A 22,678-nucleotide genomic window follows, 5' to 3' on the forward strand; every position below is an offset into this window, starting at 1 on the left:
AGACTGATCTACAGGGGGGTGATGAGACTTAACTACAGGAGGGTGATGAGACTGAGCTACAAAGGGGGATGAGACTGAGCTACAGGAGGGTGATGAGACTGATCTACAGGATGGTGATGAGACTGAGCTACAGGAGGGTGATGAGACTGAGCTACAGGAGGGTGATGAGACTGATCTACAGGAGGGTGATGAGACTGAGCTACAGGAGGGTGATGAGACTGTCCTACAGGAGGGTGATGAGACTGATCTACAGGAGGGTGATGAGACTGATCTACAGGAGGGTGATGAGACTGAGCTACAGGAGGGTGATGAGACTGAGCTACAGGAGGGTGATGAGACTGAGCTACAGGAGGGAGATGAGACTGAGCTACAGGAGGGTGATGAGACTGAGCTACAGGAGGGTGATGAGACTGAGCTACAGGAGGGTGATGAGACTGAGCTACAGGAGGGTGATGAGACTGAGCTACAGGAGGGTGATGAGACTGAGCTACAGGAGGGTGATGAGACTGAGCTCCAGGAGGGTGATGAGACTGAGCTACAGGAGGGTGATGAGACTGAGCTACAGGAGGGTGATGAGACTGATCTACAGGAGGGTGATGAGACTGAGCTACAGGAGGGTGATGAGACTGAGCTACAGGAGGGTGATGAGACTGAGCTACAGGAGGGTGATGAGACTGAGCTCCAGGAGGGTGATGAGACTGAGCTACAGGAGGGTGATGAGACTGAGCTACAGGAGGGTGATGAGACTGATCTACAGGGGGGTGATGAGACTTAACTACAGGAGGGTGATGAGACTGAGCTACAAAGGGGGATGAGACTGAGCTACAGGAGGGTGATGAGACTGATCTACAGGATGGTGATGAGACTGAGCTACAGGAGGGTGATGAGACTGAGCTACAGGAGGGTGATGAGACTGATCTACAGGAGGGTGATGAGACTGAGCTACAGGAGGGTGATGAGACTGTCCTACAGGAGGGTGATGAGACTGATCTACAGGAGGGTGATGAGACTGAGCTACAGGAGGGTGATGAGACTGAGCCACAGGAGGGTGATGAGACTGAGCTACAGGAGGGTGATGAGACTGTGCTACAGGAGGGTGATGAGACTGAGCTACAGGAGGGTGATGAGACTGAGCTATAGGAGGATGATGAGACAGCTACAGTAGGGTGATGAGACTGAGCTACAGGAGGGTGATGAGACTGAGCTACAGGAGGGTGATGAGACTGAGCTACAGGAGGATGATGAGACAGCTACAGGAGGGTGATGAGACTGAGCTACAGGAGGGTGATGAGACTGAGCTACAAGAGGGTGATGAGACTGAGCTCCAGGAGGGTGATGAGACTGAGCTACAGGAGGGTGATGAGACTGAGCTACAGGAGGGTGATGAGACTGATCTACAGGAGGGTGATGAGACTGAGCTACAGGAGGGTGATGAGACTGAGCTACAGGAGGGTGATGAGACTGAGCTACAGGAGGGTGATGAGACTGATCTACAGGAGGGTGATGAGACTGAGCTACAGGAGGGTGTTGAGACTGAGCTCCAGGAGGGTGATGAGACTGAGCTACAGGAGGGTGATGAGACTGATCTACAGGAGGGTGATGAGACTGAGCTACAGGAGGGTGATGAGACTGAGCTACAGGAGGGTGATGAGACTGAGCTACAGGAGGGTGATGAGACTGAGCTACAGGAGGGTGATGAGACTGATCTACAGGAGGGTGATGAGACTGAGCTACAGGAGGGTGTTGAGACTGAGCTCCAGGAGGGTGATGAGACTGAGCTACAGGAGGGTGATGAGACTGATCTACAGGAGGGTGATGAGACTGAGCTACAGGAGGGTGATGAGACTGAGCTACAGGAGGGCGATGAGACTGAGCTACAGGAGGGTGATGAGACTGAGCTACAGGAGGGTGACGAGACTGAGCTACAGGAGGGTGATGAGACTGAGCTACAGGAGGGTGATGAGACTGATGAGACTGAGCTACAGGAGGGTGATGAGACTGAGCTACAGGAGGGTGATGAGACTGAGCTACAGGAGGGTGATGAGACTGAGCTACAGGAGGGTGATGAGACTGAGCTACAGGTGGGTGATGAGACTGAGCTACAGGAGGGTGATGAGACTGAGCTACAGGAGGGTGATGAGACTGAGCTACAGGAGGGTGATGAGACTGAGCTACAGGAGGGTGATGAGACTGAGCTACAGGAGGGTGATGAGACTGAGCTACAGGAGGGTGATGAGACTGAGCTACAGGAGGGTGATGAGACTGAGCTACAGGAGGGTGATGAGACTGAGCTACAGGAGGGTGATGAGACTGAGCTACAGGAGGGTGATGAGACTGAGCTACAGGAGGGTGATGAGACTGAGCTCCAGGAGGGTGATGAGACTGAGCTACAGGAGGGTGATGAGACTGAGCTACAGGAGGGTGATGAGACTGATCTACAGGAGGGTGATGAGACTGAGCTACAGGAGGGTGATGAGACTGAGCTACAGGAGGGTGATGAGACTGAGCTACAGGAGGGAGATGAGACTGAGCTACAGGAGGGTGATGAGACTGAGCTACAGGAGGGTGATGAGACTGAGCTACAGGAGGGAGATGAGACTGAGCTGGAGGGATTCGATTATGTTGCAGAATCTCCAGGTTGTATTACACTGGTAGAAATATTGCAGACGCACACACACAAGCTACATGCAGACGCACACACACAAGCTACATGCAGACGCACACACACGCCCCTTACCTTGAAACCTATCTTGAGGTCCTCACAGAGCTGAGAGCAGCCACTCTGCTTGCTGTTGAGACACTCGTTGATGAAGCAGTTGAGTTCGTCAGAGCCGTCGCCACAGTCGTCATTACGGTCACACAGCAACGTCTCGTTAAGACACTTCCCGTTGCGACACATGTAGGCAGAGTCATTACACTTCCTCTCTGTTGATGGAAGAAGATCCATTTAGGTTCTGCAGACTGAATAGCTGATAGCTCAAACGAGTAAGGTTGCTCTACTGCAATGGCCAGAGAGAACATGAATGTGTCTGAGTCAAACTTATTTTCATTCGTTACTAAAACTAAACCTGCCAAGAAGGATGCTATGGTATTTTTAGCAGAAGCCATAGGCAATTACATTTGTTAACAATGCATCAACAATATTACACACAAAAGCTGTGATATTCTGTACTGTGTATGTCTACAGTACAGATGTAGACCACAGTGTGTCTGTCTGTCTGTCTGTGTGTGTATCTGTCTGTCTGTGTGTCTGACCTGAGTCTGTGCAGTGGGGGTTCTTGGGGACCTCGTCTGAGCGGTCCTGACAGTCAAACTCTCCGTCACACTCCCAGACCTTCTGGTTGAGGCAGCGGCCGTTGGTACAGCGGAACTCCCCTGGCCCACACGTTGGGTACTCTACAGAACAATACCACAATCACAAGTGTATTTTCGAGGGCACATTAGTTTAAATACATTTGTAACAAGGGGAACATATTTTTTGGAGAGTGCAGGATGAGAGATGCGAAGAGACAGTACTGAGGCATTTAACCCTGTTCTCTCTGTCCATCTCTCATTTAACCCCGTTCTCTCTGCCCATCTCTCATTTAACCCCATTCTCTCTGTCCATCTCATTTAACCCCATTCTCTCTGCCCATCTCTCATTTAACCCCATTCTCTCTGCCCATCTCTCATTTAACCCCGTTCTCTCTGCCCATCTCTCATTTAACCCCATTCTCTCTGCCCATCTCTCATTTAACCCCATTCTCTCTGTCCATCTCTCATTTAACCCTGTTCTCTCTGTCCATCTCTCATTTAACCCTGTTCTCTCTGTCCATCTCTCATTTAACCCCGTTCTCTCTGCCCATCTCTCATTTAACCCTGTTCTCTCTGCCCATCTCTCATTTAACCCTGTTCTCTCTGTCCATCTCTCATTTAACCCCGTTCTCTCTGCCCATCTCTCATTTAACCCTGTTCTCTCTGCCCATCTCCCATTTAACCCTGTTCTCTCTGCCCATCTCTCATTTAACCCCGTTCTCTCTGCCCATCTCCCATTTAACCCTGTTCTCTCTGCCCATCTCTCATTTAACCCCGTTCTCTCTGCCCATCTCTCATTTAACCCTGTTCTCTCTGCCCATCTCTCATTTAACCCTGTTCTCTCTGCCCATCTCTCATTTAACCCCGTTCTCTCTGCCCATCTCTCATTTAACCCCGTTCTCTCTGCCCATCTCTCATTTAACCCCGTTCTCTCTGCCCATCTCTCATTTAACCCTGTTCTCTCTGCCCATCTCTCATTTAACCCTGTTCTCTCTGCCCATCTCTCATTTAACCCTGTTCTCTCTGCCCATCTCTCATTTAACCCTGTTCTCTCTGCCCATCTCTCATTTAACCCCGTTCTCTCTGCCCATCTCTCATTTAACCCCATTCTCTCTGTCCATCTCTCATTTAACCCTGTTCTCTCTGCCCATCTCTCATTTAACCCCGTTCTCTCTGCCCATCTCTCATTTAACCCCGTTCTCTCTGTCCATCTCTCATTTAACCCCATTCTCTCTGTCCATCTCTCATTTAACCCCGTTCTCTCTGTCCATCTCTCATTTAACCCCATTCTCTCTGTCCATCTCTCATTTAACCCTGTTCTCTCTGTCCATCTCTCATTTAACCCCATTCTCTCTGTCCATCTCTCATTTAACCCTGTTCTCTCTGTCCATCTCTCATTTAACCCTGTTCTCTCTGTCCATCTCTCATTTAACCCCATTCTCTCTGTCCATCTCTCATTTAACCCCGTTATCTCTGTCCATCTCTCATTTAACCCTGTTCTCTCTGCCCATCTCTCATTTAACCCCATTCTCTCTGTCCATCTCTCCATAGCCCTTTCTCTCTGTCCATCTCTCATTTAACCCCATTCTCTCTGTCCATCTCTCCATAGCCCTTTCTCTCTGTCCATCTCTCATTTAACCCCATTCTCTCTGCCCATCTCTCATTTAACCCCGTTATCTCTGTCCATCTCTCATTTAACCCCGTTATCTCTGTCCATCTCTCCATAGCCCTTTCTCTTCTCCTCTGTTGCCATGCTGCATCACAAACACTCACCACACTCTGGGGACTCGTCTGATCCGTCAGAGCAGTCCATGTCATGGTCACACACAAAGTGCTTGGGGATACAATGTCTGTTCTGACACATGAACTCATTCTCATCACAGGTGTTGTTGTACACTGACAGAGAGAGAGACACAGAGACATAGACAGAGACATAGACACAGACAGAGACACAGACAGAGACACAGACAGAGACACAGACAGAGACACAGACAGACAGAAAAAGAAGAGATAAATAGACAGAGAAAGGATTAGCAAACAGAGGCTATTGCAAGAATGAATGATACATACCCTTAGCAGTCTAACAATAGTCTGCAGATCCTCTGCTAATCAAATCATTAAGATGAATCATAAAAAGACAATGGAAGTCTCATGTCTTCCCATTCATCTATTAATACCCCAGCGAAATGTTGTAGTTTATAATTGGTTGCATTATCCAAACCCAATAGAGCCGTGTGACTCAAATGAGTCTTATGAGAGATTTAGTGGAAGTGCTTCACGTGTCCTTCTCCTACTCACTGAAGCCTTGATGGGTACCAGTCATATAGACACAGTTACTAAATCCACTTCAGATCAACTGTGGTGATTATTAGGACATTTGTGAATGTGTTGCGGTTGTCCTCACGCTACTCACAGAAGACAAATGCTGTTGCTATCTCACCAAACCAAAGTGCATGAACAGAACTGTAGAAGACTCCCACTCACAGCAGCCAGCCTTGATGCTCTCGTCAGCCCCGTCCAGACAGTCCTTGTCCCCGTCACACTTCCAGCGCTGAGGGACACACACATGAGTGCCGGGACACTGGAACGCCTCCGGGCTGCACGTCTTAGTTTCTATGGTGACGTAGGCGATATGAACAGGTTAGATAACTCTAGACTAGTAGTTGTCTTAAATTAAATGAAAATGATCAACAGATTTAATTTAATTTGTCAACAAATAAAATATATTGATCTATTAATTGACAAGGTAGACAACTGTGTCTGATATGGGCCATAGATCATATGGGATGAGTCACTCACTGCATCTGTCGTCCTCATCAGATTTGTCCCCACAGTCGTTGGCACCGTCACACACCCAGTGGTTAGAGATACAGCGATGGTTCCCACACTCAAACTCAGTGGACGTACAGAACTTATCTGCAAAGACAGAGGAACATTTTTATTCAACGTAATCTGGGTTACAGTTGTTTCAGAATACAATACAATACACCAAATTTACCACAATATATTGAAATTACTTATTTGAATGAACTATTCAACTTTGATCGCGTGGTTGTTGTGTTTATCTATTGAAAACACTGTTTTGATCTTTGTGTCACTACAGTACAGTTCAAAGTTGTGTATTACATCAGCTAAGGGAATGGGGGAAGGACAGAAGGTATCTATATAGGGCAAGTAGACTGACCACAGTGGGTCTCGTCAGCGCCGTTCTCACAGTCGTTCTCCTTGTCACAGGTCCAGCTCATAGGGATACAGCGACCACTGGGGCACGCAAAGAAGTTTACTGGGCACTTCAGCTTCTTCTTGTCTGGTAGAGAGTGTATATAATAAATACAAAATAACAGTTTTGAATATCGTATAAAGTTCTGCCATGAGTCAGACCTGTGGTACAAATAGCTATGCTTTGTTGCCTGCACAATGTAACTAATAGAATAGTCCCAAAAGTGCATTTTGGCACTCTCAGGCAGGCTAAAGCAAATGCTCAAAGTGTTTGAAAGTAAACACATACTATTTGAACCCATGAAATGCTGAAAAAAAGGCCCTAAAAGGAGAAAGGCAAGATCTGTCTGTTACCTGGGCAGTTCCTCTCGTCTGAGAAGTCTCCACAGTCGTTGTTACCGTCACATTTCCAGGAAGGCAGATAGCACAGTGTGGTCCTCTCACACCTCTGGAAGGTCGCCCCCTTCACCCCCAGACGGAAGTAGCGAGAACAGTCAGTTGGCACTGGGGAGGAGGGACATTATAAATCAGTGGCATTCAGTGGTGTAAAGTACTTCAGTAAAAATACTTTAAAGTACTACGTAAGTAGTTTTTTGGGGGTATCTGTACTTTACTATTTATATTGTTGACATCTTTTGCTTTTTACTCCACACATTTTTCCTGACACCCAAAAGTACTTATTACATTTTAAATGCTTCGCAGGACAGGAAAATGGTCCAATTCACACACGTATCAAGAGAACATCCCTGGGTATTCCTACTGCCTCTGATCTGGCGGACTCACTAAACATAAATGCTTTGTTGGTAAAATGATGTCTGAGTGCACCCCTGGCTATCCGTAAATAAAAATAAAATTGTGGTGTCTGGTTTTCTTAATATAAGGAATGTGAAATGATTTATACTTTTACTTTTGATACTTAAGTATATTTTAGCAATTACATTTACTTTTTATACTGAAGTATATTTCAAACCAAATACTTTTAGACTTTCACTCAAGTAATATTTTACTGGGTGACTTTCACCTTTACTTAAGTAATTTTCTATGAGGATATCTTTACTTTTGCTTAAATCATTTTCTATTAGGATATCTTTACTTTTACTTAAGTCATTTTCTATTAGGATATCTTTACTTTTACTTAAGTCATTTTCTATTAGGATATGTTTACTTTTACTTAAGTCATTTTCTATTAGGATATCTTTACTTCTACTTAAGTCATTTTCTATTAGGATATCTTTACTTTTACTTAAGTCATTTTCTATTAGGATATCTTTACTTTTACTTAAGTCATTTTCTATTAGGATATCTTTACTTTTACTTAAGTCATTTTCTATTAGGATATCTTTACTTTTACTTAAGTCATTTTCTATTAGGATATCTTTACTTTTACTTCAGTATGACAATAGTTTACTTTTCCAACACTGGTGACATTAGTGGTTAGTGGTTAGAGTATTATCTGTACATTCAACATGGAGTGTGTATGAAAGTGTATCATATCCCCTATATAGGGCCTACTTGGTTAAATAAAGGTAATGTAATTCAAAATACAAATAAATAGTACACTACTACAGTCTGGGCCATGTCATAATGCACAGGGAATAGTGTCAGAGGAATCCAAGCAGATCTGCAGTTCTTCATTCGTGATACAGGATGGGTCAGAGAAATAGCTTTAATGATTTTTATTCAACAGATATCCAACATGTAAAGACGGCCTGTAGACTTACAGCAGTTCATCTCATCACTGGCGTCCTCACAGTTGACCACCTGGTCACAGCGGCTGGAGTTGGAGATGCAGCTTCCATCTCGACACCGGAACTCTGCAGCTTTGCAGAGGGTCACTGGAGAACACACACACAACACAATGGATATAGTAATATGGACACACACACACAGTCACACCATGACACACAGTCACACAATGACACACACACACACACGCACACGCACACGCACACACACACACACACACACACACACACACACACACACACACACACACACACACACACACACACACACACACACACACACACAGTCACACCATGACACACACACACACACACACACACACACACACACACACACACACACACACACACACACACACACACACACACACACACACACACACACACACACACACACACACACACACACACACAGTCACACCTTGACACACACACAGTCACACACACACACAGTCACACTATGACACACACATAGTCACACCACAACACTAACGCATACAGTCACACTATGACACACATACAGTCACACCATGACACACACTTAGTCACACTATGACACACACATAGTCACACTATGACACACACATAGTCACAACACAACACAAACGTATACAGTCACACTATGACACACATACAGTCACACTATGACACACACATAGTCACACCACAACACACACGCATACAGTCACACTATGACACACACACAGTCACACACACACATACAGGACTTACTGTTGCAGGGCACCTCGTCTGAGTGATCTCCACAGTCATCAGTTCCGTCACACCAGAACATGTGGCCGATACAGCGTCCATTAATACATCGCCTGTAGCCTTTCTTACACAGACGGTTCGCTGCAGAGAGGAAGACCAGCATTAGAAGAGTTGTTCTCCAGTTGTCTTACTATGACTAAATTCTATCTCCTGAAATTAAACTGACATCCAATTTTCTTCCCTTTGTGGTACAAAGATCTAACTGACAATGTAATTCAAGCCTAGATTCCGAGTACTCAGATTGCAGACATGCATTGCGCAAGCAGACACATGCTCGTACGCACAAAGACTCACCGCAGTAGGACTGTTTCTCATCTGACTTGTCCTTGCAGTGGGCCATGCCATCACAGGTCAGGCTGTAGTTGATGCAATCCCCGTTGCCACACTCAAAGTCATCCACACTACCACACAATGCGTTCAGAGCTACAGTAGTAGGACCAAGGAGAGATGGAGATAGAGTCAGCACCATGTAGCCTAACCAGACGGGACCCTTTTAATAGGGCCCCCTTTTATTTTCAATTTTCGCCTAAAATTACCATTTGAAAGGAAACACTTTGAAGTTTGTGGAAATGTGAATTGAATGTAGAATAATATAACACAATAGATCTGGTAGAAGAAAATAGAAAGAACAAAACAATCTTTTTTTCTACCACCATCTTTGAAATGCAACAGAAAGGTCCCAGTTCTAGCCATCACTCTGGTTGTAATTACGATGGTGTCCACAAGATGGCAGCAGTGTATGTGTAATGTTCAGACCGATAACTTGAAGTGTGAGCGAACTACATGACATTTAGTGTGAAGTCACCCAGGTACATTTGGGAAAAGCATTCATATTACATTTTTCTGCAAGAATATCGTCAAATCTGTAAACTTGGACTTTGATTTAGTTTTTCCAGTACTAGTAGCCATATTATAAGTGAAATATTTACAACACAACCAGTTTTCATAACTTCATATCTATGAATATTCTTATAATTTTTGTCCAAAACTAAAAGGCATGCTGTCGCACAATGTTAGCAGGTACATTTTGCGACAAATACAGGGTTATCTAGATAGCTTTGTTTGACCCCGATTGGTGCTTATTTGACAAAGTTAGAGTCGATCAAGTGAAGACCGCCCGCGCCATCGTCGTGCCATGAAGGCGTCGGTCTCTGACCAAACATACTACACCCCTAATGATATAGTGAAGTCTGGTTACATTCTCGGATCTCTGAGGAATACATACAAATGGGATTTGACTGGTTGAAACAACGTTTAGGGTTAGATTTTTTAAAAGATTTTCACAGATTCCTTTCTTTGCAAATTGAACGAGTGGAAATACAAAATCAATCGTGCATGCTATATGGACCTTTTTAGGATATGAAATAGGATTTTATCTAACAAAAGGACACTTCATGTTATCTTTGGGACCCTTCGGATGATAAATCAGATCAAGATTTCAGAATGTAAGTACACAAGGTGAATTTATCAAGCCTATCGCGGTGAAAAAAAGTGTTCTGTTGTTAGCTCTCCTCAAACAATAGCATGGAATTTTTTCGCAGTAACAGCTACTGTAAATTGGACAGTGCAGTTATATTAACAAGAATTTAAGCTTTCAGATGATATAAGACACTTATATGGACCGACATTTGTTGTTTCTCTAAAATCTGACACAAGGCGCTACTTGATTTACAACTGTCCCGTTGACGAGACGCCGATCCCTAATTAAACGAGGAGGTATTGACATGTCCTTGGACTGATCAGATCATCGTCATCACAATTAGCATTTTACTCAGTGGATTAACACCAGTGTTCAGGTCTCAGACAAGGTAGCCCTGGTTTCTACTGCTCCATCTTTGGAAGACTACTGCAATGTTACTCCTCGCCCAAGTATAGTGCATCCAACCAACGCTGCTCCATCTGTGCCCCGCCCCTTCTCACCTGAACAGCTGTTGTCCTCCAGGAGTCTGCGGTCTCCACGGCAACTACAGTTGACCCTCGCATCTGAGGTGAGCAGACACAGGTCCTGACAACCCCCGTTGTTGGTCAGACAGGGGGAGAACTCACCTGGTGAGGAACAATCGTAAGCGTATTCCTTGTGTTATTATGCTTCATCTTTTGTGTTTGCATTGTTGGCCCGTAAGAAAGCATTTCACTGTTAGTTTACACCTGTTGTTTACAAAGCATGTGACAAATAAAATGTAAATCTGGTTAATTCATGTTCCGTATTATGCCATGTTTTATGTTTTGTGTGGGCACAAGGACAAGTATCTGTTGCTTTTGTAAACAGCTAAGGGGGATCCTAATGAAATACCAATACCAATCAATTGATCAAAATCTATTTGCACATGATTAAGTAGAACAATTTGAAACCATCTTTCTTTCTGCTAGTTCCTCAGCATAAATGCCCCGCCCACTTTTGACCTATGAGTTCCACCACTCACAGCTGTTGGTGTCGTTGGCCACAGCGATTATTCCCATTGGCTGCTGGGGGATGTCATTTCTCAGTAACCTCATGTCTCTGCCCACAAACTTGTCAGCTCTGAGCACGGCCCTGCGGACCCAATCGGTCCAGAAGATGTAGTCCCCATACACCGCCAGGCCAAACGGATGCACTGGCTCATTCTTCACCACCACCTATGGGGGCAGTCACATGGTTAGTAAAGAGTTGGCCACACGAAAGTGGTTGGTTTATAAACACCAGGATTAGAAGTGCTTAATTTAGACCGAAGGCACAATACTCTCACAATCAAAAATAAGAGATATTTTTTCCGATAATGACTAAAAACAAATCATACATCTGCTGATCCTAGGAGTCTACAGTGACTCTGTCGCAAGGAGTTGACACAGGTAACAGAGTTGACACAGGTAACAGCGTTGACACAGGTAACAGAGTTGACACAGGTAACAGGGTTGACACAGGTAACAGAGTTGACACAGGTAACAGGGTTGGCACAGTTAACAGAGTTGACACAGGTAACAGGGTTGACACAGGTAACAGGGTTGACACAGGTAACAGAGTTGACACAGGTAACAGCGTTGACACAGGTAACAGGGTTGACACAGGTAACAGGGTTGACACAGGTAACAGAGTTGACACAGGTAACAGGGTTGGCACAGTTAACAGAGTTGACACAGGTAACAGGGTTGACACAGGTAACAGGGTTGACACAGGTAACAGGGTTGACACAGGTAACAGAGTTGGCACAGGTAACAGGGTTGACACAGGTAACAGGGTTGACACAGGTAACAGGGTTGACACAGGTAACAGGGTTGACACAGGTAACAGAGTTGGCACAGGTAACAGGGTTGACACAGGTAACAGGGTTGACACAGGTAACAGCGTTGTCACAGGTAACAGCGTTGACACAGGTAACAGAGTTGACACAGGTAACAGGGTTGACACAGGTAACAGGGTTGGCACAGGTAACAGTGTTGACACAGGTAACAGTGTTGACACATGTAACAGGGTTGGCACAGGTAACAGTGTTGACACAGGTAACAGTGTTGACACAGGTAACAGGGTTGGCACAGGTAACAGAGTTGGCACAGGTAACAGGGTTGACACAGGTAACAGTGTTGGCACAGGCAACAGGGTTGGCACAGGTAACAGGGTTGGCACAGGTAACAGGGTTGACACAGGTAACAGAGTTGACACAGGTAACAGAGTTGACACAGGTAACAGAGTTGACACAGGTAACAGTGTTGACACAGGTAACAGGGTTGGCACAGTTAACAGAGTTGACACAGGTAACAGAGTTGACACAGGTAACAGAGTTGACACAGATAACAGGGTTGACACAGGTAACAGAGTTGACACAGGTAACAGAGTTGACACAGGTAACAGAGTTGACACAGGTAACAGTGTTGACACAGGTAACAGGGTTGGCACAGTTAACAGAGTTGACACAGGTAACAGAGTTGACACAGGTAACAGAGTTGACACAGGTAACAGAGTTGACACAGGTAACAGAGTTGACACAGGTAACAGAGTTGACACAGGTAACAGGGTTGACACAGGTAACAGAGTTGACACAGGTAACAGAGTTGACACAGGTAACAGAGTTGACACAGGTAACAGAGTTGACACAGGTAACAGTGTTGACACAGGTAACAGGGTTGGCACAGTTAACAGGGTTGACACAGGTAACAGAGTTGACACAGGTAACAGAGTTGACACAGGTAACAGAGTTGACACAGGTAACAGGGTTGACACAGGTAACAGAGTTGACACAGGTAACAGAGTTGACACAGGTAACAGAGTTGACACAGGTAACAGTGTTGACACAGGTAACAGGGTTGACACAGGTAACAGAGTTGACACAGGTAACAGAGTTGACACAGGTAACAGAGTTGACACAGGTAACAGAGTTGACACAGGTAACAGTGTTGACACAGGTAACAGGGTTGACACAGGTAACAGAGTTGACACAGGTAACAGAGTTGACACAGGTAACAGAGTTGACACAGGTAACAGAGTTGACACAGGTAACAGAGTTGACACAGGTAAGGGAAGTGACTCACGTAGCGGTTGCTGCCGTCGTATTCGCAGCGCTCAATCTTGTCCAGTGTGGCATCAGAGAAGTAGAGTTTCTCTGCGCGGTGATCTATGGCCAGGCCGTTGGGGGTGCGGATGTCATTACCGATGATCACCAGCACGTTGGCACCAGACAGACTGGCACGCATGATACTGGGAGACTGCTCATTCCAGTTGGTCCAGAACATCAGACTAGTAGAGAAGGACACAACAGGAAATAGAGGGACAGTTACATGTAGATTTTATACATAATAAACAGACAGTAATGGAGTCAGTGAATAAATTACTCCGCTAACGGACTAATAAAGTGACCGAACAGCTGCGGTTGACATTTTATCCATCGAATCAAATCTTGTAGTCATCAAAGAGCATAGTTCAAAGGCCGGCATTGAGTCGTTTCCATCTTACCATCCAAACGCATTGTGGGCAGCTGGCAATTTATTTATTTATTTTATTTCACCTTTATTTAACCAGGTTGAGAACAAGTTCTCATTTACAATTGCGACCTGGCCAAGATAAAGCAAAGCAGTTCGACACATACAACGACACAGAGTTACACATGGAGTAAAACAAACATACAGTCAATAATACAGTATAAACAAGTCTATATACAATGTGAGCAAATGAGGTGAGAAGGGAGGTAAAGGCAAAAAAGGCCATGGTGGCAAAGTAAATACAATATAGCAAGTAAAACACTGGAATGGTAGTTTTGCAATGGAAGAATGTGCAAAGTAGAAATAAAAATAATGGCGTGCAAAGGAGCAAAATAATTAAATTAATTAAATACAGTTGGGAAAGAGGTAGTTGTTTGGGCTAAATTATAGGTGGGCTATGTACAGGTGCAGTAATCTGTAAGATGCTCTTGGTGCTTAAAGCTAGTGAGGGAGATAAGTGTTTCCAGTTTCAGAGATTTTTGTAGTTCGTTCCAGCCATTGGCAGCAGAGAACTGGAAGGAGAGGCGGCCAAATAAATAATTAGTTTTGGGGGTGACTAGAGAGATATACCTGCTGGAGCGTGTGCTACAGGTGGGAGATGCTATGGTGACCAGCGAGCTGAGATAAGGGGGGACTTTACCTAGCAGGGTCTTGTAGATGACATGGAGCCAGTGGGTTTGGCGACGAGTATGAAGCGAGGGCCAGCCAACGAGAGCGTACAGGTCGCAATGGTGGGTAGTATATGGGGCTTTGGTGACAAAACGGATTGCACTGTGATAGACTGCATCCAATTTGTTGAGTAGGGTATTGGAGGCTATTTTGTAAATGACATCGCCAAAGTCGAGGATTGGTAGGATGGTCAGTTTTACGAGGGTATGTTTGGCAGCATGAGTGAAGGATGCTTTGTTGCGAAATAGGAAGCCAATTCTAGATTTAACTTTGGATTGGAGATGTTTGATATGGGTCTGGAAGGAGAGTTTACAGTCTAACCAGACACCTAAGTATTTGTAGTTGTCCACGTATTCTAAGTCAGAGCCGTCCAGAGTAGTGATGTTGGACAGGCGGGTAGGTGCAGGTAGCGATCGGTTGAAGAGCATGCATTTAGTTTTACTTGTATTTAAGAGCAATTGGAGGCCACGGAAGGCAATACACTCGTATGGACCGGTTCGTACCGAGAACTTTCTCCATTCAGGCTGCAAAGGCATCAATTTCCTCTTTAACTAGATTTAATGGTGAGAAGGCTGGAAAAAACATACTTTCTTTAGGAAAACATTTTCCACCACCATGCTAAAGTGACTAATGCCTAGGAATACTAGGCCCGGATGTTGCGTATCGATTGTAGCAAATCAGGTTGCAGCAGTTAGTTGTTTACACCTGGCTGGACGCAGGGCACAACATTAGAAAGTAGCATTAGCCACTAGCATGTTCCACAGGGGATACCAGCGTATTGCAAGTTGCATACAATATGTTTGGATGGTAAGATGGAACCAACAATACCAGATCAATATCGCCATCTGCCGGCCTTTGGCCTTCAACAAGAATATTGAATCTAGACCAACATTTCAGGGGCTTTTAAAAGTAATTCACACCACTTCAATTCTACAATTTATTTATACAGTATTTTTTTATACAAAGAACATCACTGCCACTCACCCCTGACACTCGTCCAGCACAAAGGCCCTGGGGTGGTCGTCTCCAGACATGGTGACCACGGTGTTGCGGTCGTAGGCCTGCGGTCGGCCCTGGTCGACCGTGTGTCGGGTGATGGTGGAGGTGGTGTAACTGGTCCAATAGAGAGTGTCCCAGCCACGGTGGTACGCCAAGCCCTCCACTGAGCCAACATCTGGGGTAGAGAGAGAGAGAGAGAGAAAGAGAGAGACAGAGAGAGAGAGAGACAGAGAGAGAGAGACAGAGAGAGAGAGAGAGAAGAGAGAGAGAGAGAGAGAGAGAGAGAGAGAGAGAGAGAGAGAGAGAGAGAGAGAGAGAGAGAGAGAGAGAGAGAGAGAGAGATAGACATCCATTAAAGGTGTAGGCCATATTGAGCGAGTGGGACAGTCAATATTTAGTGTTAGGGTCATAACAAGGTTATGTTACTGTCACAGACCTTCGTGGTTCACTAGCAAACAGACAAAAAGAGCTAAGGAGGTCAAAGTCCAAACATCTACAATAGAAAAAAGGAAAGGGAACGCCTTCTGTATCTGTGTAGAGCTGGCAAAGGGAGTGAACCTATCTATGAGGTGCCCGAAGGCCAGGATTCATCTCTCATCATGAATTATCTTCAAAAGATGGAATAAGTGGCAAGCATGGTTAACTGTCCAGACATTTACATGGCAGTAGGAAACCTTGTTATATGGCCCTGTCCATACAAGTCAGAAGAGAGTTCACATTACATAATTCCCAATAGGCTCTTTCAAGGTTCATCCCTTATGAGCTTTTCTCAGAGTTTCCAGCATCTGCTGTTGTCACACCACTGACCATTTTTATGACAATTTCTCAATAATAAAATCCTGGACGTCTGTAACTGTAACTGCTCATGTTCAAAAGTCAATGATTACTTATTTTTCTCCCTGGTGTTAAGGTGGATGGGGGGGTAGGGGTGCAAATCAACCCCAGTGCAACTAAAAACAACCGGTACCTAAAGACTAGTGTTTATTACTATATCTAACCCTAAAGACTAGTGTTTATTACTATATCTAACCCTAAAGACAACCAGTACCTAAAGACTAGTATATATTACTATATCTAACCCTAAAGACAATCAGTACCTAAAGACTAGTATGTATTACTATATCTAACCCTAAAGACTAGTGTTTATTACTATATCTAACCCTAAAGACAACCAGTACCTAAAGACTAGTATGTATTACTATATCTAACCCTAAAGACAACCAGTACCCAAAGACTAGTATGTATTACTATATCTAACCCTAAAGACAACCAGTACCTAAAGACTAGTGTTTATTACTATATCTAACCCTAAAGACAACCAGTACCTAAAGACTAGTATGTATTACTATATCTAACCCTAAAGACAACCAGTACCTAAAGAATAGTATGTATTACTATATCTAACCCTAAAGACAAGTGTGTATTACTATAAATAACCCTAAAGACTAGTGTGTATTACTATATCTAAGCCTAAAGACTAGAGTGTATTACAATATATAACCCTAAAGACAAGTGTGTATTTACTGTAAGCCATAAGCCCCAAGGGGTTGTGATCCAACATAACACAAACCCCTGAGGTGCCTTAATGCTAATAAATGTTTTGTCATACCCGTGGTATAAGGTGTGATATACCACAGCTGTCAGCCAATCAGCATCAGGGCTCGAAATACCCAGCAAATAATTAAACAATAAAGCACAAGGGGGTGTGGTATATAGCTAATATATCACGGCTAAGGGCTGTTCTTCGGCACGATGCAACCACAATTCCTCGAGGTGCCTTATTGATATTACAAACTGTATACCAACGTAATTACATCACGAATCTGACAGAGCCGTGCTGCTACAGTACTGACAACATTACCTATCTGACAGAGCCGTGCTGCTACAGTACTGACAACATTACCTATCTGACAGAGCCGTGCTGCTACAGTACTGACAACATTACCTATCTGACAGAGCCGTGCTGCTACAGTACTGACAACATTACCTATCTGACAGAGCCGTGCTGCTAGAGTACTGACAACATTACCGATCTGACAGAGCCGTGCTGCTACAGTACTGACAACATTACCTATCTGACAGAGCCGCGCTGCTACAGTACTGACAACATTACCCATCTGACAGAGCCGTGCTGCTACAGTACTGACAACATTACCTATCTGACAGAGCAGTGCTGCTACAGTACTGACAACATTACCCATCTGACAGAGCCGTGCTGCTACAGTACTGACAACATTACCTATCTGACAGAGCCGTGCTGCTACAGTACTGACAACATTACCTATCTGACAGAGCCGTGCTGCTACAGTACTGACAACATTACCCATCTGACAGAGCCGTGCTGCTACAGTACTGACAACATTACCTATCTGACAGAGCCGTGCTGTTACAGTACTGACAACATTACCTATCTGACAGAGCCGTGCTGCTACTGTACTGACAACATTACCTATCTGACAGAGCTGTGCTGCTACTGTACTGACAACATTACCTATCTGACAGAGCCGTGCTGCTACAGTACTGACAACATTACCTATCTGACAGAGCCGTGCTGCTACAGTACTGACAACATTACCTATCTGACAGAGCCGTGCTGCTACAGTACTGACAACATTACCTATCTGACAGAGCCGTGCTGTTACAGTACTGACAACATTACCTATCTGACAGAGCCGTGCTGCTACTGTACTGACAACATTACCTATCTGACAGAGCCGTGCTGCTACAGTACTGACAACATTACCGATCTGACAGAGCCGTGCTGCTACAGTACTGACAACATTACCTATCTGACAGAGCCGTGCTGTTACAGTACTGACAACATTACCTATCTGACAGAGCTGTGCTGCTACTGTACTGACAACATTACCTATCTGACAGAGCCGTGCTGCTACTGTACTGACTACATTACCTATCTGACAGAGCCGCGCTGCTACAGTACTGACAACGTTACCTATCTGACAGAGCTGTGCTGCTACAGTACTGACAACATTACCCATCTGACAGAGCCGTGCTGTTACAGTACTGACAACATTACCTATCTGACAGAGCCGCACTGCTACAGTACTGACAACATTACCTATCTGACAGAGCCGTGCTGCTACAGTACTGACAACATTACCTATCTGACAGAGCCGTGCTGCTACAGTACTGACAACATTACCTATCTGACAGAGCCGTGCTGCTACAGTACTGACAACATTACCTATCTGACAGAGCCGCGCTGCTACAGTACTGACAACATTACCTATCTGACAGAGCCGTGCTGCTACAGTATTGACAACAGACAAACAAGCCCTCTTTCTCTTCTTGTGTTCTCATTTTTTACTTGTCTTCTTTCGTCCTCTCATTCTTTCTCAGCATAGCTGGTTGTCCAGCCTCTCCTCTAGCTATCTGTGGAATCAGAATTTGGGGCCAGATGTGACACCTGAATAGGCTATAATGGACGATAAAACTACAGACACCGCTGTCAGGCCCTTAACATCAAGTAGAATTGGTTGCTTTTAATGAGAACTGAGTTGGTTGCCAGCGACAGCGACGGCCATCATTTTGTATTATAGTTTTGCTTGGTTTCAACAAATCAACACAACATCAAGGACAAGACTGGATTGACATTTTACAATACAAGCTTAGGGCCAGAATTTGGTGGAATACTGATATGGAATACTGTGGCAGCCAACTTCCATGTCAGAGATGGACTCCTCTCTCAACGCCATAGTCTCTAGGAAGAAGTGTTTGTAATCTTGGATCATTAAAACTAGTTTTGGAACTAAATCCCTGATTCTGAATCATCCCTCCTATGAGATCATAGTCTTGGGTGTTCTGGCCCAGATAAAAGGGACTGTATATACTAACAAATAAAGCAAAACATTTTATAACTCAAGTACAAACTGCTTAGGGAATCTCCATCAATTGATGCTGCCTTCTCGTCAAGGACACAAATGGTCCCTTTGTCTATCAAAGCTGAACATAGAGATTTTTAACTGCATTCTTTTCAAGAAACGACAGCCCAGATACAGATGCATTGTTTAAGATTCTAAATCTTATGTGCTCCGTTAACTGCTGTGTGTCATTGAGAACGCTTCAGTGAACCTGTCACTCGACTTATTGAAGAGTCAATGTGGTTCTGAGTGATAAGGTTTAACAGTAGGAGAGTGTACAGGCAGAGTCAGGGTGTCATAGACAATGTTACTGCTATGTCTCCTATTATCAGTCTGCCATTATAATTACCATCAGGATTACAGATCATTTAGTAGTCAGAAGAATCAACACAGAACAGAATAAAATACAATACAAATTTGCTTCGCAACAAAGAACTGTGGTGAAATGCTGATGATGAAGAATAGTGGTGGGGGCTTTGGGTAACAGTAGTAGTGGTGGAGGCCAGGAATATGGGACAGATGGGACTGAGGTAATGAAGGTCTTGGTGCCCATGCTGGACGGCCTCATCCTGGTGATGGACCTGGTGGGTCACTGCCTGGTCATGTCCACCCTTGCTGGCCGGAGAAGGAGGCGATTGATTGATTGATTTCGTACAGTTAAAAACGATTTAAAACTAAAAAGAAAGAACCCAGAGGACGAGCGTTAAAAATACTTATTTCATGTTGCCAGGATATCCATGATCCATTCTAGTGTTGCACCTACAGTGCATTCGGAAAGTATTCAAACCCCTTGACTTTTTCCACATTTTGTTATGTTACAACCTTATTCTAAAATGGATAATAAAACAATTTTCCTCATCATTCTACACACAATACCCCATAATGACAAAGCAAATACATTTTTCTTTAAATGTTTGCACATTTATTAAAAATGAAAACAGAAATATCTTATTTACATAGGTTTTCAGACCTTTTGCTATGAGACTCGAAATTGAGCTCCGGTGCATCCTGTTTCCATTGATCATCCTTGAGATGTTTCTACAACATGTGGTAAATTCAATTGATTGGACATGTTTTGGAAAGGCACACACCTGTCTATATAAGGTCCCACAGTTGACAGTACATGTCGAGCAAAAACCAAACTAAGGAATTGTCTGTAGAGCTCCGAGACAGGATTGTGTCGAGGTACAGATCTGGGGAAGAGTACCAAAACATTTCTGTAGCATTGAAGGTCCCTAACAATCCAGTGGCCTCAATTATTCTTGAATGGAAGAAGTTTGGAACCACCAAGACTCTTCCTAGAGTTGACCGCTCGGCCAAACTGAGCAATTTGGGGAGAAGGGCCTTGGTCAGGGAGGTGACAAAGATCCCGATGGTCACTCTGATGGAGCTCCAGAGGTCCTCTGTGGAGATGAGAGAACTATCTCTGCAGCACTTCACCAATCAGGCCTTTATGGTAGAGTGGCAAGACGGAAGCCACTTCTCAGTAAAAGCCACAACAGCCCGCTTGGAGTTTGCCAAAAGGCACCGAAAGGACTTTCAGACCATGAGAAACAAGATTCTCTGGTCTGATGAAACCAAGATTGAACTCTTTGGCCTGAATGCCAAGCTTCACGTCTGGAGGAACCCTGGCACCATCCCTACAGTGAAACATGGTGGTGGCAGCATCATGCTGTGAAAATGTTTTTCAGAGGCAGGGACTTCGAGACTAGTCAGGATTGAGGGAAAGATGAACAGAGCAAAGTACAGAGAGATCCCTGCTCCAGAGCACTCAGGACATCAGACTGGGGCGAAGGTTCACCTTCCAACAGGACAATGACTCTAAGCACACAGCCAAGACAATGCAGGAGTGGCTCCGTGACAAGTCTCGGAATGTCCTTGAGTGGCATAGCCAGAGCCTGGACTTGAACTCAATCGAACATCTCTGGAGAGACCTGAAAATAGCTGTGCAGCGATGCTCTCCATCCACCCAGACAGAGCTTGAGAGGATCTGCAAAGAAGAATTGGAGAAACTCCCCAAATACAGGTGTGCCAAGCTTGTAGCGTCATACCCAAGAAGACTCTAAGCTGTAATCGCTGCCAAAGGTGCTTCAACAAAGTACTGAGTAAAGGGTCTGAATACTTATGGAAATTAGATATTTCCTTACCTTTAGGGTCACGTAAGACCCACAGGTACTGATGTGACCCCACAGTACGTCCGGCTACCACTCGGTGGCCATCTTTATCTACCTAAAGGCGTCCTCTGCAACGTTGGTTAACCCCGTCCTCTACGTGTTCATGTCCAATAAGTTCAGCAGGGATCTGATGGAGTTAGGGAGGGTTGCAGGGGGGTGTACAGGTGTGGTGGTGGGCAGGGACATGGTGCAGCATTTCAACACTGTGGAGCTAGATACTTCACCACTAACCCTACCCGGATTCTAAGGGTTACTAACTATGAACCCTCTATGGACACTCTATGGATATTTAATGAAGATTAACAGACCCTCTATGGACATTCAATAAACATTCTATGGATCCTAGAAACACATGCTTGGTTTGAAGAAGATCTGTCTTACAACCTATTCAACATCATTTCATTTCAATAAACACAATCAGCTCAGCTCAGCTCAACTCAGGCCATTAGCTTTTTCCTCTTCATCACATCACAGACTGATCAGAGCTGTATGAGTGTGTGATCTGGCTTACAAGGTAATGGGCTTGCTCAATTGTAGAAAGGATTAGCAAGAATGTTTTGTCACTTGTGGACGGTATAAATATAAAAAAAGAGAGTCACACACTGTATATATAAACTCACAGAAACGTTGGTATTTTACCCAATAAATGACTGGGACTTTATATATAGATAGAGCGTGGACTCTCTTTATGTATATAGATAGAGCGTGGACTCTCTTTATGTATATAGATAGAGCGTGGACTCTCTTTATGTATAGATAGAGCGTGGACTCTCTTTATGTATATAGATAGAGCGTGGACTCTCTTTATGTATATAGATAGAGCGTGGACTCTCTTTTTATGTATAGATAGAGCGTGGACTCTCTTTATGTATATAGATAGAGCGTGGACTCTCTATATGTATATAGATAGAGCGTGGACTCTCTTTTTATGTATAGATAGAGCGTGGACTCTCTTTTTATGTATAGATACAGCGTG

General features: G+C 44.4%; 1 protein-coding gene across 2 annotated transcripts in view; it reads right to left on the reverse strand.

The window, feature by feature from the left end:
* The window catches only part of LOC118360521 (low-density lipoprotein receptor-related protein 1-like), a 260,259-nt gene that overhangs the window by 60,138 nt on the left and 177,443 nt on the right, over positions 1-22,678 (reverse strand). For both annotated transcript variants that reach the window (XM_052484956.1, XM_052484955.1), the window contains exons 43-56: positions 15,633-15,822; positions 13,533-13,737; positions 11,453-11,645; positions 10,950-11,075; positions 9,324-9,452; positions 8,991-9,110; positions 8,235-8,348; positions 6,868-7,017; positions 6,479-6,601; positions 6,094-6,210; positions 5,779-5,907; positions 5,068-5,190; positions 3,256-3,396; positions 2,738-2,925 (exon numbers count right to left, since the gene is read on the reverse strand). In XM_052484956.1, coding sequence (XP_052340916.1) covers positions 2,738-2,925; positions 3,256-3,396; positions 5,068-5,190; positions 5,779-5,907; positions 6,094-6,210; positions 6,479-6,601; positions 6,868-7,017; positions 8,235-8,348; positions 8,991-9,110; positions 9,324-9,452; positions 10,950-11,075; positions 11,453-11,645; positions 13,533-13,737; positions 15,633-15,822 — 2,048 coding nt within the window. The remainder of the gene's footprint in view (positions 1-2,737; positions 2,926-3,255; positions 3,397-5,067; positions 5,191-5,778; positions 5,908-6,093; positions 6,211-6,478; positions 6,602-6,867; positions 7,018-8,234; positions 8,349-8,990; positions 9,111-9,323; positions 9,453-10,949; positions 11,076-11,452; positions 11,646-13,532; positions 13,738-15,632; positions 15,823-22,678) is intronic.

Source organism: Oncorhynchus keta, chromosome 28 (assembly GCF_023373465.1).
Source record: "Oncorhynchus keta strain PuntledgeMale-10-30-2019 chromosome 28, Oket_V2, whole genome shotgun sequence".
Lineage (NCBI taxonomy): Eukaryota > Metazoa > Chordata > Actinopteri > Salmoniformes > Salmonidae > Oncorhynchus > Oncorhynchus keta.